Below are 16,925 nucleotides of genomic sequence, written 5' to 3' on the forward strand. Positions count from 1 at the left end.
CCTCCTCCTCCTCCTCCTCCTCTTGTCTATCTCATCCCTTCTCCTATTCGGTTCTCTTGGCTGACTGCTGTATCTCCTCCAACCACCTCTAGGCTGCTTGTAATCCACTACACTGTCAGATACATTTTGACTGAAAAGCAGGGGGAGCTAAATGTTTAAAACTTGCTTGTCCAAGTGAATTGAATGTCCTTAAATGTCAAAACAGCGTCTATTACCTGTAAAGGTCAGCCCCACTCCACTCGTCAAGTTTCAGAGGGAAACTTTCATCCAAACCCTGCATGTGATATTCTCCTGCCTGCCAAGTAGATCTCTCATCATTTCCTGATGATTCACATCAGCACTTTTCACATTTTTATATTTAATACAAATGACCTCCTCATCCTCTCCAGTCTGGTGGCCTGTCGTGCAACAGATGTGGACTTGGATGAAGCCTCCTGCTCCTGACATGGCCTCCTGTGCTCTGGGCTGCTCAACACATTAGTGGCAGTGTTACTGGTTAATGCACTGGCTGCCCTGCAGGCAACATCAGAAAGTTTGACCTTATTAGAATCTGGTGTGTTTAACCAGGTTTACTGCAACGGGTACACCATCACCAACAATGGCATGAAGTATGCTTTACATTCTCAATGTAAACACAAGTGCAGATGTGCTCATACATGACAAATCCCATATAAGGGAGACCTCCCACCATGTCTGTAAAGACTTTAAGACATACAAATAGGCAAACAGGCGGCTGAAGCACCTACATGCGTATAAACATGCTGAGCAGACTCATGGACAGTCTGTCAGTGTTTACGCAAAGTATAAACTCCTCTCACCAGGCCTACTAATTGCAACCAGACAAGCCAGGGCTGTTTGTGTGTGAGTGTATTTATGAGTAAAGGGGGTTAAGTCTGGTCTTTATCCTGTTCTATTTCACCCTGACTCGCCACATGTGTGAGAATAACTGTAAAACCTCTCAAATGCTCTATCTCAGGAACATGAAAGCTCAGAGTGGCCCCAGGGCCATGCCATGTGCTGAGCTGAGGGCCACATCCACACAACCGTGATATCTCCTGATGCTAAACGGACATTGGTGTTTAAGGCGTCTTCAAGGGGGATCAGTTCAAAAACCCCAGCTGTGCTCTGGCATCATTTTCTACTAGTATAGGAGTGTCACTGGTACAATATGCCATGGGCACACGCGCACGCGCACACACGGGTTCCAGCGGAGCCACGGCGCCTCCAAGCGGACAGCAGAGGACACTGGGGTGCGCTGTGCGCATGCAGGAGGAGGGATCAGAGGTTGTTGCTGGGGCTGGACCGGGACAGGGGAGCGAACGGACGGCTCTTCTGCGTGAAGTAAACGCGCATCCAAGGCTTTATTCCCCATTTCTCATCCCACAACCCCTTTCTTTCTCGGCTTTCCTGTCTGCTGAGATGAGATAATTAACAGAGGAGCAACTGCCCACGAAGATTTGAAGTAATTGGAAAGAGTTCAGGTATGTAGCACTTTTACGCACAGCGATGTGCCACACTCTGCTCTCTCCCTGCCTCCTTGTCTCTCGTTGCCTGTCTGTCCATCTGTTTCTTCATCTCTTATCTTGTCCTAAAACTCCCACTCACTGAAATGATGGTGTTTTTTTAGTCAAACCAAACTGCTGCGCCAAAAAACGTTGGGTGCGTAAATCTTTGAAAAAAAAAAAAAACACAACTTGCTTATGAGGAAAAGCTTAGGTGGCGCCCACTTGTGTTTTTATCTTTGCATACTTTTGCATGTCATTTAGGCTACTGATGCAGTGATGAAAAGCTGAAATAGATTCCCACTTAATTTCGTGGTTCAGACAGTGGGAGCGGAGTGGGAACATCTGCAGCAGCGACTCCTCCGCAGATCAAAGCGCTCTGTCCGCTAGAGGGAGTCACAGCAGACAGAGGTTTGCTCTGCTGTACTGACCATTAGTGGGTATATGGTCCACTGATGGACACTCGCTGGCTTTAGAGCTGAGGAGTAGATGCAGGGTTGTGCATAGACACCAAAGGAGAGGATTTGCTGACAGATTGCTCGTAATCTCGGACAGGGCGTGATCTGGATGTCATGTCAGTCAGCTGTTCTTCAGAGGCCCTCAAAGACCCAGACCAACAGAGGGGCCAGATAGGGGCCACAAAATGTGTGTCAGATGGTTGATGCCCCCCCCCCCCCTCTTCTCAGGATATTCAGAGGTCAAATAATCATGCAGGATTTCCTGACTTCAAAATCAGTACTTGCCGCATATTCCTATAAACTTGTGTTAAACTAATTGACAAACATGTGTCAGTGCACTGGGGCTGGGAACCATGACAGCATGTGAACTGTGAGAGAGGGGGAAATCCTCTGGAGCGCTGCAGACTGAGGCCTTGAGAAATCTTGTGGTTAAAATCTGAAACCTGAGGCTAACTATATAAAGTCAGCTACCTGCTCTCAGCTGCCAAATACAACCAGACTGTTCATGTCATCACCTGAAGTAATGACTGTATATTAATCCCCATAGCTTGGAAGGATGGGGTGCTATATTATGATAAGGTAACTCACTCCATTCCATAATCCATGCACCGTCCTGGTTTCTCTGCAATAGCGTCAAACCGGTTACATAACTGTGGCAGCCATTTTGTTCCCATGGTAACATTCAGTTTGTATTACATCCCATAACTGATACCAGGTGCAGAATCAATGTTGTGTTTTATTTTAAAAAGCTGTTGCAATGTTGTTTTTTTTAAATAGCCAAAACATTTTCTTGGTTCGTGCTTTCAAGTTTTCACATGAACTTCTTTCCCTTTTCATAATTCTTGGTTGCTGTCTTGTTCCTTTATGTGTCAGACAGGGGAGCAGGAAGATGTTGGGGTTAGAGGTCATCGCACTCTGTCTCCTTTTTGGAGCCCTGACTAACGGCCAGCAATCAGAGTGTGCCAGTAAGTACCATCAGACTGAACTGTAGCTTCTTCACAGCCTCAGTAACATGCCACCTTTAATGTGTGAACACGACTTGAGTCACTTGCAGGGAACATTTTTGTCCTGCTGATTTTGGTACATTACTGTTTTCTATGGACATTTTATGTATTCTTTTTGTGTGTGCTCTCCAGAGAAGAATGAATGTCCCATAGACCTATACTTCACCATCGACACATCTGAAACCATCGCCCTGCAGGAGCCGCCCCCTGGAGCCCTGGTGGAGAGCATCAAGGTTCCCTGTTTATTACTTATCTCATTTAGCCTATTACTTTAACCTCAACACAAATTGTCTCTATGTGCCATGTTGTGTAATGTCAGTGCTGTGTCTTGTTGTAGAGATTCACTGAGGACTTCGCACAGCGTTTAGACGATGTTGAGTTCAGAGGCGCTGTGCGTATCAACTGGAACATTGGTGGACTGCACTTCTCCCAGAAACAGCAAGTGTTCAGTCGCGTGGCATCCAAGAGCGATTTCATCAGTGTAAGTCACACATCATCATCACACACACTTCACATATAAAGTATTAGGAGTAGTACTAGTAGTAGTAGTAGTTTTAGTAGATTGACAATATGGGTGATCTGTTTTGTGTTTTGCTATTCACAGTAGTGTCACCCAGGGGTGAGCACAAGTGCTTTGGGGGCACGGGGCTAAAATCAGCTGTAGGTCCCCACAACATAGAAAATGGCAACCAGGGGAAGAAAAATAAAGAGGCTTTTTGTGCAGTGTGTACTGCAGAGCAGAAATGGCTGGTAATTCCAAGATGTACATATAGTCCCAGTGATTTAAAGCAGAAGTAAGCGATCCGGTCGTTTTGGCTAACTTCCTGTCAGCCGATGGAGTTAGCAGTCCCCGCCCTCGTCCCTACGTCACCACATTCACGCGCATCCCTTGGCTGCACACCCCTTTATGCCGTTCTCTCTCCTCATTGGATAAAGGTTGTAGGATACAAGGAAAGTTTTCTCCTCGGCTTACAGCAGAGCAGAGTGACTGACAGACCCGTGTTTCGGACCAAACACTCTATATAAGTGATTGCTGTTGGAAGATATAACTATTTAAGACTTATATTAACACAAATATTCCGCTTACTTCTGCTTTAACAATGCAAGCACAGGTTGCTGGTTTGATTACCTTGTCTTCACTGGTGTTTTGCTCACTGCACTGTCAAAAAACACAAACATATTAATCAATTATAGTTATAGTGACTTAACACTTAACCTCCAACAAAATAATTTCCCCATTTCATTATAAAAAAAAACATTCATGGCCACATTCATTTATGGTAAGGCTTAGGCCTAAGCCAGCAGCCAGTTAGCTTAGCTTAGCACAAAGACTGGGGACAAGAAGACACAGCTAGCTCGGTGCTGCCACTAATTAACATATTATATCTAATTTGTTTAATCAATACCAAAAACCAAAGTCATCAACAACAGTTCTTTGGTTTTGCAGGTGGTTTTCACTTCACGTCTAATTGCTCCCTGCCAAGAAATAGTCCAGCAAAGTAACCCATATAAACATGCAAATTGTTGTATTTACACTTGAGATTTGTGTACAGATGAAATATTAGTGAGCTTTAGAGGTGCTAAACACAGCCAGGTCAGCCGTCTCCGGTCTTTGTGCTAAGCTAAACAACCCTCAGTAAATTACCTCTGCTGCTGGCTATGTTCATATATTTAACAGAGTCCGTCCTCTCCTCGTCCATAAAACAGGTTCTTTGTACACATCCACATAATAACTTACCAAGTTGATTATTGAGCCTTGATGATAACTTATTTTCCTTTGTTTCCAGGGTGTCAGAGGAATCAAGTACCTGGGTAAAGGCACCTACATTGACTGTGCCCTCACCAACATGACCCAGGAAATGCTGCGTTCACCCCAGTACCCGACAGCCCTCCGATTCGCTGTGGTCATCACCGACGGTCATGTGACCGGGAACCCTTGTGGGGGTATCAAGGTGGCAGCAGAGAGGGCTCGTGACGAGGGCATCCGGATATTTGTCGTAGCAGCATCGAAGAACGTTGAGGAGACAGGTCTGAGGGAGATCGCCAACTCTCCAGCAACAGTCTACAGGAGGGACTTCATGGCTGTGGATTTCAGCCAGGGCAGAGCAACCATACACACAGAGACCATTGACCGCATCATTCAGACAATGGTAATGCACAGACACACATGGAGAAATATAATCAACTATCAGTGATTATTAGTGCCTATTATGTTCACACCTTGTCTCTTTTGTCTTCACAGCAACATTTAGCATACGTGGAGGTAAGACATCTGACAAGACAAGTTATAATCAGAGATGTGAATATTTCAGTTTCAGACTGTGTCATGACCGACTGTTTCTCTTCATTTCATACAAAACACAGTGTTACAAGGTATCCTGTCTGGAGACACCAGGACCTCACGGTCCAAAAGGCCACAGAGGACAAAAAGTGAGGTTCACACACACATACACACACACTTGGAGTATTTATACACCAGCCACTTTCATCCTCACAGACATTTTCTCCATATCACTCTGTGATTGCAGGGAGCTAAAGGTGACAATGGCGATCCAGGCCCAAAAGGAGAAAGAGGTCGTCCAGGAGACCCTGGTATTGAGGGTCCAATTGGTCAGCCTGGTGTCAAGGTAAGATGCCATACTTTCACCTCCCCACCCTTCACTGCAGCACACAAAATATAAATTCAGTGTCCGATTATACAGTGATACATAAAATTAATCTTCTCCTTTTTCCCTCTTTAGGGAGAACCAGGTCTTAAAGGCGACAAGGTCAGACATCAGTTTGCATTTTCAATAAATTACTGTTTTTAAAAATGAATTTCAATACAAATCTGGTCATTTTGTGATGACACAAATCTCTTAATGTACATACATCTTCTGTCTGCCCACAGGGAGAGTTTGGAGCTCAGGGGAAGAAGGTAGGACTTTTTTTTCCCGTTTCTAATTTACTATTACGGTAAACTCAATCAGTCAATTAGTACTGAAATGTGATTGGTCCTTCTCCTCTAACTGTCCCTTTGTTGTTAGGGTGTGGCTGGTATCCCAGGACGTAACGGGACTGATGGACAGAAGGTAGGAACTGTGAAAGACTGAACTTTGAGGCCCAAGTTTTATTGTCCAGTTTAGAAAATGTAGAAACTTGATTATATTCTGAAAACTTCAATTAGAGCATGTCTGATTTTGAAATAAGTTTAATTTTCATTTTGTTTTAGGGTAAAATTGGACGGATTGGCGCCCCCGGCTGCAAAGGAGACCCAGGCGACAGAGTACGACACTGAACAACATTCTAGTTTGTTGGTAGGCTACACTCATATTGGTGATGTTATTGCTTCTTTACGGTGTGTGCTTGATGGTTTGCAGGGTCCTGATGGACACCCCGGAGATGTCGGCGAACGTGGTCTTGGTGGTGAGGATGGAGACAAGGTAAAGAGTCTTCTGTCAGCTTCATACACAGACCATAATCAATCCACACATTGTTTACATTGTCCGTGTTTGTGTCATGTCTTCAGGGAGATCCCGGACGCCCTGGTAGGTCTGGTCCCACTGGCCCAGCTGGAGTGGAAGGACCCAAGGTAAACCAGTCCCTCTCTTGAGTCCAAGGCCAGAGGTTATGTTAAACACATTGAGAGGCTGATGTCTGGTGTTTCTTCTGCAGGGGGAGAGGGGAGGTCCTGGATCACCTGGCCTCCCTGGGCTGAAAGGAAACCAAGTAAGATTCTGTTCAACATCACGGACAGAAACACACTCAATCATAGACTCAATCACATGTGTCAGGTGACTCACCTGTGTGTTGTGTTTCCTAGGGAACTCCTGGACTTCCAGGAAAGAGAGGAGAGGCGGTAAGAACGTCCGATTCACCCACGACCATTTCCTCTGTCTGTCTGTCTGTCTGTCTCTGTCTTTGTGTTGATGCTGATGGTTTTTCTGGTTTATGGTGTTCTAGGGGAGAAGAGGGGACTACGGGACAAAGGGTGCGCAAGGACCTGATGGAACTAAGGGAGAAAAGGTATGATTTCCTGTACACAATCATGCAAGTGTAACGAGACGTGTAATTCTACTTCTCCCACTAGAGGGCTCGTTGCTGATGGTATTATGTATTTCAGGGTGAGATGGGGCCAGAGGGCACGAGAGGACTTCCAGGTGAAACAGGAAACAAAGGTACAAAGGTAAGAATAACTGCATCACTGTCTCTATAACCTGCATATATTCATATTGACATCAGTTTCACTCCCATTCACTCCACCTGCTGTCAACACTCTCTCTCTGAACAGGGAGACAACGGTCTGCCCGGCCCCAGAGGACCTCCAGGAGCACCAGGAGAGGCTGGGAGAAATGTAGGTGAAAACTAACCTTTGGACGTATAGAACCAAAGGCCTTATCTAGCTTTGCTTTAACACTGTTTGTAATGTAGGGTACCAGAGGCGACCCTGGTGATGCTGGGCCAAGAGGAGAGCCTGGACAGACTGGACCCAAGGTAAGAATAATGTGTATATGTGCAGTATCATCTTCTCTGCTTTATAGCAGCAGTTCTTCGTCTTAACGGCTCCGACTCTATTTAGGGAGACCCTGGAAGACCCGGCTTTAGCTATCCTGGACCAAGAGGACCATCGGTAATGTACACATTCACTCTAAATCCTTGCATTTTCACAAGCAGTGACACACTTGACTCATAAAACTCCTCCTCCACTCCTCTGCAGGGTGACAGAGGAGAGAAGGGTAATCGTGGACCTCGTGGCAGCAGGGGAGACTGTGGTCAAAAAGGCGAGCCTGGGGACAAAGGAATTGTGGGAGAGGGAGTAAGTAACTTCTGTTGTTGGACAGATGCTGTAATTTGAGGAAATGTTTTTGAAGATAGTTATATATGTATTATTTGTTTGCTCACAAAGGGTGAGCCAGGGTCTCAGGGTGAACCTGGCCTCAGAGGACCAAGAGGAGAGTCCGGACGTGATGTAAGTACACATAAACTGCACATAGCCTACATCAAAAAAGTAAACACACAAGCCTCCCACAATGGCGACTGCATTGTTCCCAAATGTACAACATCATTTGGACAGTCTGCCTTCTCAATAAAAGGGGTTAACCTATGGAACACTTTACCCACTCACCTGAAACTGGAGACTGATACAAACTTGTTTAACAGAGGATTAAAAGCATTGTTAAAAGCAAAACAACAATGCTCACATGTATAAATATGGACTTTCTCATTGTTACTATTATTACTGTTACGATTACGATTTCTGTTTGCTCAATCTCCTCTCGTTGATCCTGTGCTCTGTATTTTTTAGTATGCTACTGTCATGATGTAGTGTCATGCACTTGGTTTTATCTTATACTGTTGATAATATGTTCTGTGCTTTTAGAATTGCCGCCTATGGACTGGTGTTGAAAATTAGCACATGTGCTAAACACACCCAAGCAAAGCATCTGTTCTGTCCACTGGAACAGTCTCAATGTATTTGTGATGTCCATATCAAATAAATAAACATAACATAACATCCAGATGCATCTCGCCAGCAAAAGCCAGTCTAATCTTGTATACTCATTAGTATCTGCAAGCAAAACCCGAACCAGCCAGGATTTGATAGACAGTGATGTGATTTTGTGTGTTCTCCTCCTCTACAGGGAGATCCAGGTCCCGAGGGAGACCCCGGCCTCACTGTAAGAATCATTCAACCACTGTCCTGTCACTGTCACATCAACCAACACACAGAGGATGCACTGGATATGATGATGTGTTTTGTTTGTTCCTGCAGGAATGTGACGTCATGAACTACATCAGGGAGACATGTGGCTGCTGTGGTGAGTCCAGGCAGGACTGGTTTGTCGTTTGTGATCCGTACAAGCTGATTGGCTGTCAGATCATTACAGTCTGTGTTCTCTTGTCTGCAGACTGTGAGAAACGGTGCGGGGCCCTGGACATCGTCTTTGTGATTGACAGCTCAGAGTCTGTGGGTCTCACCAACTTCACCCTGGAGAAGAACTTTGTCATCAACACCATCAACAGGCTGGGATCTCTCGCCAAAGACCCACAGTCAGAGACAGGTGAGCATTTGTTCCATAGCGTCTGTGATCAGTCTGATCAGAGTTATTTCAAAATGGCCCTGTATGTGTATGTGTGTAAACGTGGTGGCCTGTGTCCGCAGGCACAAGAGTGGGAGTCGTCCAGTACAGTCACAGTGGAACGTTCCAGGCCATCCGGCTCGATGACCCCAAGATCGACTCACTGTCTGCTTTCAAGGTTTCACACGCAGTCAGACACAAACAAACACAAACAGCTTTGAAGTCTGCTGTGTCCTTTCATCTCTGAAGTCCAGATGTTTTATACTATCTCATCTGAACAGATCACATCTGCTGCTGTCTGAACACATTAGGCAGACGGAAGTCATCACAGTTACATATGTAGGCCTATAGGCTACATGTCTTATTGTTTCTGACATGTATGAAAACATATGATCTGGCATGTACCAGTGGTAGACAGGACAACTGTGGCTTCTTCTATTTTTTTTATATCACTGTCAATAAAAACTGTAACTTGATTCAGCTGATAATTACTGTCAAAGCCAGACAGCAAACTGTTTATTTAGAGTCAATCCTGCATACACTGCAAATACTTTCTTGGTCACCAAAACGACTCTTCCCAAATATTTAAAGTGACTGTTTTTTTGGAAAATTTAAGTCATTAATTGTAACCTGTTTGTAAAGATTTATATCTTCAGTAGGAACCAACAGGCTTGTGGCTGAGTAGCACAGACAGAGAAGGTAGTGGTGTGTGTATATAAGGGCAGAGACTAACAAACACATTGTACGCTTTGGTCTTTTTATGGAATTTGTTGACAATAAGAAAAATACAGGAAAAACAACACACTTAACCCTCAGGTTAGTTTACACAGGAAACTGCCTTTAGTTCACTCTTGAACATAGTTCAGATATTTGTTTTAACTAATCTAATTAAATTTGGTCAATTAGCTTTCTCTGTTAACATTGTATTTCAAGCAGATGTCGGCTACCCCATATACCTTGATGGATCCCAAAAACTACACATGAACATCTCTCACTTTCTGCCTCATCCACTATTCAGGATGAAGTGAAGCGTTTGGAGTGGATTGCTGGAGGAACGTGGACTCCATCTGCTCTGAAGTACGCCTACGACAACCTGATCAGAGACAGCCGCAGAGCCAAAGCCAATGTCACCGTTGTTGTCATCACTGACGGACGCTTCGACCCCAGAGATGACGACTCACTGCTCACCTACCTCTGCAGGTACCTGTCATACCATTTTGCATAATAATCAGTGTTTGTGGGGAAGGTAAAAGTTTTACATTGTTGTTTGTATTTGTGTGAGCAGTGATCCCAGTGTTGATGTGAGCGCCATCGGTATTGGAGACATGTTCGACCAGCTTGAGGAGAACGAGAGTTTGAAGAGCATCGCCTGCCAGAGGGACGGCAGAGTGATGGGCATGAGGCGCTTCGCAGACCTCGTGGCCGAAGAGTTCATTGACAAGATTGAGACCGTGCTCTGCCCAGGTATACACTCTTTTACAGAAACACACATGACGGTCAGATCTGCAGTTCAATTTTGTCTTGGTTTTTGACCCTATCCTCTGTCTTTGGCTGCAGATCCTGTCATTATATGCCCTGACCTCCCGTGTAAATCAGGTAAGACTATAAAACATTATGCATCAAATATGCTTTGGCTTTGCTTTGTTTCCTTTTTCGAAGTTTATACTCGTTAGAATTATGAAGGCGTCAGTATCTTTTAAACCAAGTACTTGTTGTATTGTCAATTAGCATAAACATACTCACTTAAAATGGTATTTGGCGAGGTGTGTGGAAATGAGAAAGTTGCCTCACTTTTTCATGCACACCAGTGTAACATGATGAATAAGGAAAGACTGAAAGTATGTGCTGTTATCCCCTTTTGTATGGCTCATTGTGTCTTATCCCTTGTCTCTTTGGTGGCAGGTATGAATATATTTTACCTTCATATGTGTCCACATGTTTGAAGCATACTGACGCCTTCGATCTATTGCATTAGATGCAGTGTGGCTTCAGCTGAGGTCAATGTGTCTGTTGTGTTGTTACTCTTCATTTGCTACGGAACAATTCATTTATGTGGCAATAAAAAAAACAACAACAGACAAAACCAAACTTGAGTTTTTGTGCAACTTGGCGTACGTCCGGCATCTTAGTTGGCTGTATTGCTGCGCCGTGTTTGTGGGACCCCGCCCACAATGTTATTCCGCCCACTTGTTGCAGGAGGGGGCATCACTGTGGGGCAAGCCCCTCCCCCCTGGAAGCCACTGGCCGAGGAAGGCAGCCCCCCGCTGGTCCCCACCTCTTTGGAGGGTGTGGCCAACCTGCTGAATGGCCTGAGCGAGCAGCAGTACGGGGTTGGCGTGGCAACCATGGCGTACACAGCCCAGAGAGCCAAACTCGCCCAGGGAGCGGACAGACAGCAGTGGACCCAGCTGTTCATCGACTCCTTCAAATATGTCTATGGGGACATTATGGGAGACCCCGAGAAAGCCTTAGGACTTTGCTAATGCTAATATGCTAACCATGCTACCTCACCAAATATGGCTGCCAAGTGACTAATAAGCTTACTGCTGGATATACAATAGATTTTATCAAAACTATGGGCATTTATGTTAACTCTTTGGGTGCAATATACAAAAGAAATGCATGACATGAAGCTGGCCCTGTCATAACAGCCTAATGTGGTTGCTGTCTGTGATGGGCCAAAGGTCAAAATGTCCATTCATGATCTTCCCTCAGCTCATGAATTATGTCTGATGTACAAATTAGCGCTGTTTCTCAGAAAAGTATGTCAGTCAGTAATATGATACATATCATTTCTTCCATCTTAATGGAGGAACTTTCTTTTTTCATTGGAAAGCAAATGTCATCCATTTGTTGGAGACAGATTCGTCTGTAGAGCCATTCATGTTGCTCCTGTATAGTGTACAGTGGCTCTTTCATGAAGCCTCGTTTCCACTGTGAATCATGAGCTCGCTGAATCACTCTGATGACTTTTTTTTCTCTTCTTTTTTTTTTTGCTGTTTTGCACATATCCATGGTTACGGTCGTTACTTTTGTCTGTGAATGACTCATGTCGATGGAAAAGCCATTACATGTGGAAAATAGCTGGTGTTATACATATCACAATATACAGTACTTGAGTCAGAAGTGGGTGTATGTATGTGAATGTTTTGTTAAGTGACGATGAAGGAACTATTGTACGTTATGCCCTTGATTGGTGCATGATTTTTTTTGTTTTTTTGCATGTGGCTTGGCTTGTAAAGTAGGATGACTAGAGGAAAATGACCACAGAGCTGCTTTACCCACATGTTATGGTACCATTAGCTCCGGGACTGCAACTTGTTGATGTGAACTATGTTTTGTTTAAAATGTATTCTTGTTTTTCTTTTGGTTTTTTTGCAATGTTCTCGCAAGAATAAAATGGTAGAGCAAACTTAAAAGTGCTTTCTTGAAGAGGCCACCAGTGATCTGTGAGGGTTTACAGTGACTCACACAGCTGGACTGCAGCTAGCACGTATGGAAGTATAGCATGTTAGATAATATTTTTTTGCTGACTTTGGCCACTGAGCATCTTTTCTCCAGATGGAGCTCATCAAGCACAATGTTTGATTTAAAACCTCATGTACGTGTGTCTGTTCCAGAGCCTGCTGTGGCTAGCTGTGTCCAGCGGCCAGTGGATGTGGTGTTCATGTTGGATGGATCTGAGAGGATGGGACTGGAGAACCACCGCAGGGCCAAGGAGTTCATCGAGAACGTGGCTCGTCGCCTCACCCTGGCCAACGGCGCCGCAGACGAGAGGAATGCCCGTGTGTCTCTGGTCCAGTACGGCAGCCCGACAGAACAGAGGGTGGAGTTCCCGCTCACACACAACCTCACAGTGATCGCTGATTCACTGTCAGGTGTGAACTACATGGACTCCTCTTCTGCTCTGGGCAACGCCATCATCCACGCTGTCAACAATGTGGTGTTCTTCCAGGTAGGCCTATAGCAAATACACAAAGTCATACCGACACAGTCAAGTGGCGATTAGCAAACTGTAGCTGACATATATTGTTTCTTTAAAGCAGATATCAGTGGAATGTTTTTGTTAATATAAGTCCTAAATAGTCCTATTTTCCGTCAGCAATCACTTACATGAAGTATTTCAGCCTAAACACGAGTCTCTCCGTCACTCTGCTCTGCTGTAACCCGAGGAGAAAATTTTCCTTGTGGGATACAAGTGTTATCCAATGAGGGGAGAGAAAGGCATGAAGGGCTGTGTGTGCAGCCAAGGGATGCGCGTGAATGTGGTGACGTAGCACGAGGACCAATTGATGCCTGACAAGGGCGGGGGCTGCTAACTCATGGTGCGTTCAAGGAAACTCGTACTTTGTGTTTTTCCTTCCTGTGAAGTCATACCAGTTCGATCTGGTACGAGTTCACGGGTCGGAAGTTACGAGTGGCCGTTATAGGGAACTTTCACAGACAACAGGACGGTAAAAACACGAGCTACGGGTTACCTGGAACGCTACCAAGTCGTAGTTGTGACTTGAAGCTGTAACTTACGGTTTCAAAAGCCTGCCTTGAACACAGCATTAGCCGAAACGGCCGTGCCGCTGATATCTGCTTTAAAGGTGTACAGAAAAGAAAAATGAATTTGATTCCACTGTGGGTCATAATAACATTAGTGTAATAACTCATCTATCAGACGATGTAGGCCGAACTTTGTGCAAAATTCTATTTTCGACTAAATCCGGGATGGAAGTGTGGTAGTTTTTTTTCACATTGGATAATGCAGGCGCACGGATTATGTGTCACGTTGCTCACGATTCATCAGCCACTGATATTGGATCCGTCATCCATCAATCAAACGTCTGAGACACACACACACACACACACACACAAACACCAAGCTCGGTCTCGCCCCAAACATTGAATATCCCGCCTGCTCGATAACGACCAATCAAATTCATTTTCTTTACTCGGGTAAACTTGTGCGGCAACTTGTGGAAACTCGTATAGGAGGCGCGACAAACAGGACAAACGGCCAATTCTAATAATAATAATAATAATTTTATTTATAGAGCACTTTCCATCAAAGTGCTGTACAGTTACAGAACGTTTAAAAACATGTGAAAACAGACACAACAATAAAACAACAATTCAAACATGGATGACAGAGAAGGCAAAAACACCTACTCATACGTGACAGTATACAAGTGGGTCTTAAGCTTAGCCCTCAACTGAACATGACTGCCTGATGTCCAAGGGAAGACTGTTCCACATAGGTGCGCGGAAGGAAAAAGCCTGCTCACCTGCTGTTTTTTTATTCACCTTTGGGACACTCAGGTAATCACTCGCCTGGGAGCACAAAGGTCGTACAGGTAGGTGTTAACAAGGTCTGACATATAGATCGGAGCAAGACCATTTAAAATTTTGTACGTCAACAACAGCACCTTGAAATCGGCTCTGACCCGAACAGGGAGCCAGTGAAGAGAGGCCAATACAGGGCTAACATGTTCATAGCGGGATCATCCGGTCAGCAAACGGGCTGCTGCGTTTTGGACCAACTGCAGGCCACGAAGGCTCTTTTTGGGCAGCCCAGATAAAAGCACATTACAATAATCTAACCTTGAAGTTACAAAGGCATGAATAAGAGTCTCTGCGTCTTTCAAAGAAAGGATAGATCTGATCTTAGCGATTTTTCTGAGGTGAAAAAATGCTATTTTAGTCACCTCCTTTAAATGTGACTCAAAAGAGAGGGTCTGATCAAAGAGCACTCCAAGATTTTTTTTCTGAACACCTTTAAATCATAAAATTTCTAAAACCTCTTAAGTAGAGATGGAGCCTGGAGGTTTTGCACTTAGTTTAATGGAAATGTTAAAGGGAAAGCTGCTTACTCTTTTCTCTCCAAAATTCAATCCAAGCTAACTTCATCCTATCTTAACCTCCACACAACACACAGATAAAAGAATTGACAATTAACCCCTCACTACCCACTAATGAATGACAGTAATGATATCGCCTAAAATCTTGATTGTTATGTTTGTAGAGAGCACGCCAGGCCCGTCGCAACGCTGAAGTGGCCTTTGTCTTCATCACTGATGGTATCACAGCCAGCGACCAGCTGGATGAGGGCATAAGTGCCATGAGAAGATCGGAAGGCGTTCCCACGGTGATCGCCATGGGAACCGACACAGACGAAGAGGTCCTGCGGAAGGTGTCATTAGGGGACATGTCGGCCATCTTTAGAGGAGCTGACTATAACATGTTGAACAAACCCTCATTCTTTGAGCGCTTCGTCCGCTGGATATGCTAGTGAGGAACGGTAATGCTCTACATCATAGAATTAGAGTCTGTAGAAAGAAAGAAAACACTTGCTTCAGTGTACACGTTTAAATACATCATTCATTGTGATGAATGGTGGATGTAAGGCACTGAGATTGTTACATATCCTGTTTTTATTGGTGAAGGTTAATTTTCAAAGCCAGAAGAAAGGAGCAGCACACAAAAAACATAAGGTCGTAACATCATTTGAAATTCAGTTGTTGTACCTGTTCCCAAATCCACGGTCAGCACTTCCAAACAAAGACACTATAAGAGTCCCAGAGAAAAGGTGTATGATTATTGAATGTGTACGAAACAAACTGTATGCTTTATGTTGTTTTTATTTTGTACTAATTTTCAGTTTTCAGAAAAGAATCTCTCGCTCTCTTTCACTCTCTCAGTCTCTTCTCACAAAGTCACATTATTTACATTAAAGGTGCTAAAAAGAAAAAAGAGGACAAAGCCATCTGACTGGTTCTGAAAACTTTTTTACATCATGTTATGCTGTAATTATTGTAGTTTGTTCAGGGGATTAAAAAAAAAAAAAAAAAAAAGACATGCAGAAATGTTCATTTCCAAGGAAACAAAATCACACATACTGTAAGTGCCCCACATTCAACCACACAGGAATCACACACATACACACAAACTGTATGCCATAGTAATTTGACACACAATCATAAGAGAAACAAATCTGTAAACATGAAGTCAAAATAAAGCCTACTATGGTCACCCCAATACCGTGTTTTGTGTTGGTAAGATATTTACTATGTGCTTGGATCCATGTGCATCATTAAACCACTGCAAAATAACTGGCTCTGATATTAACTGGAGTAAAGAAAGGAAATATAGCAAACACATAATGCAAACATACACATTTCTGACCAATGGATTGTAATGTTTACCCCTTGCACATAATAAAATCAAGCTGTCTTTACTTTGATTTAATTCTGATATAGTTTGCCGTACAATGGGTGTTTGTGTATCTTGCTCCCTCTGCTGGATGGAGACAGACAAAGCACCAACTCTTACAGTAAATGGAGTCATGTCTTTTTATAATTATTTGTCAGAAATTCACCAAAAACTAATGAGAATTAGAATAACACAGCTTGATACAAAAAACATTTATAATAACAGAGATTGACACATGAGAAAATAATATCAATGTTACAATGGTTTAATGTAAAACAAAATAAAGAATAAGAAAAAATGCCATAGGATACATTTATAGAAAATGAAAACATTAGAATAGGAGTGTAATATTGATACTTTGGCTTTTAAAAAAAAAAAAAAGGTGATATTGTTTTCACATAGAACTGGATCTCTTAATTAAAAACATGAAAGTGAGGTCGTGGTTTGGCAACTTCACATCAATGAATTATAAACTTCGCAGAAAACGTGGGCATAATTAGAAAAGATTAATATAATCTTTTCTAATTTTTAATTTGCACTGTTTATCTAAGATAAACAGTGCAAACAACTGTTCCATGTTTATTATTCTTATCAACAACAACAATTTGGAGAATATGTCACTAATCAATTATATCCAAAGCGAGGAAATTGTGTCTTTGAGCTTATATACCTTTACTTGAATAAAACGTGACCTTTTTAAAACCA

At 43.5% G+C, this 16,925-nt stretch overlaps 1 protein-coding gene across 2 annotated transcripts; it reads left to right on the forward strand.

The window, feature by feature from the left end:
- The first annotated feature begins 1,328 nt into the window (after window positions 1-1,328).
- On the forward strand, window positions 1,329-16,046 carry col6a2 (collagen, type VI, alpha 2). 2 transcript variants are annotated; one of them, XM_085805027.1, is made up of 32 exons: window positions 1,329-1,481; window positions 2,834-2,925; window positions 3,097-3,197; window positions 3,302-3,445; window positions 4,752-5,114; window positions 5,207-5,227; window positions 5,329-5,394; window positions 5,493-5,591; window positions 5,706-5,732; window positions 5,855-5,881; window positions 5,991-6,035; window positions 6,176-6,229; window positions 6,324-6,386; window positions 6,473-6,535; window positions 6,619-6,672; window positions 6,767-6,802; window positions 6,907-6,969; window positions 7,067-7,129; window positions 7,235-7,297; window positions 7,375-7,437; window positions 7,523-7,573; window positions 7,661-7,759; window positions 7,850-7,912; window positions 8,586-8,621; window positions 8,717-8,762; window positions 8,853-9,005; window positions 9,107-9,201; window positions 10,042-10,223; window positions 10,309-10,487; window positions 10,581-10,619; window positions 12,644-12,978; window positions 15,034-16,046. In XM_085805027.1, exons 2-32 carry the CDS (start codon window positions 2,850-2,852, stop codon window positions 15,298-15,300), a joined length of 3,036 nt encoding a protein of 1,011 aa, XP_085661153.1. In that variant the 5' UTR covers window positions 1,329-1,481; window positions 2,834-2,849; the 3' UTR covers window positions 15,301-16,046. The 2 variants fall into 2 exon arrangements, with proteins under 2 accessions (XP_085661153.1, XP_085661154.1); XM_085805028.1 differs by lacking the exons at window positions 12,644-12,978; window positions 15,034-16,046 and adding an exon at window positions 11,220-12,432.
- Window positions 16,047-16,925: the final 879 nt, after the last annotated feature.

This window comes from Trachurus japonicus, chromosome 17 (genome assembly GCF_045865225.1).
Source record: "Trachurus japonicus isolate A0001 chromosome 17, Traja_1.0".
Classification (NCBI taxonomy): domain Eukaryota; kingdom Metazoa; phylum Chordata; class Actinopteri; order Carangiformes; family Carangidae; genus Trachurus; species Trachurus japonicus.

Bases quoted from the DNA above. Each gene is read 5' to 3' on its own strand.
- col6a2 (XM_085805027.1), top strand. From the start codon at position 2,850: ATGTTGGGGTTAGAGGTCATCGCACTCTGTCTCCTTTTTGGAGCCCTG. The intron at 5,228-5,328 runs GTAAGACATCTG...TACAAAACACAG, and splicing joins AACATTTAGCATACGTGGAG to TGTTACAAGGTATCCTGTCT. The intron at 5,733-5,854 runs GTCAGACATCAG...GTCTGCCCACAG, and splicing joins CAGGTCTTAAAGGCGACAAG to GGAGAGTTTGGAGCTCAGGG.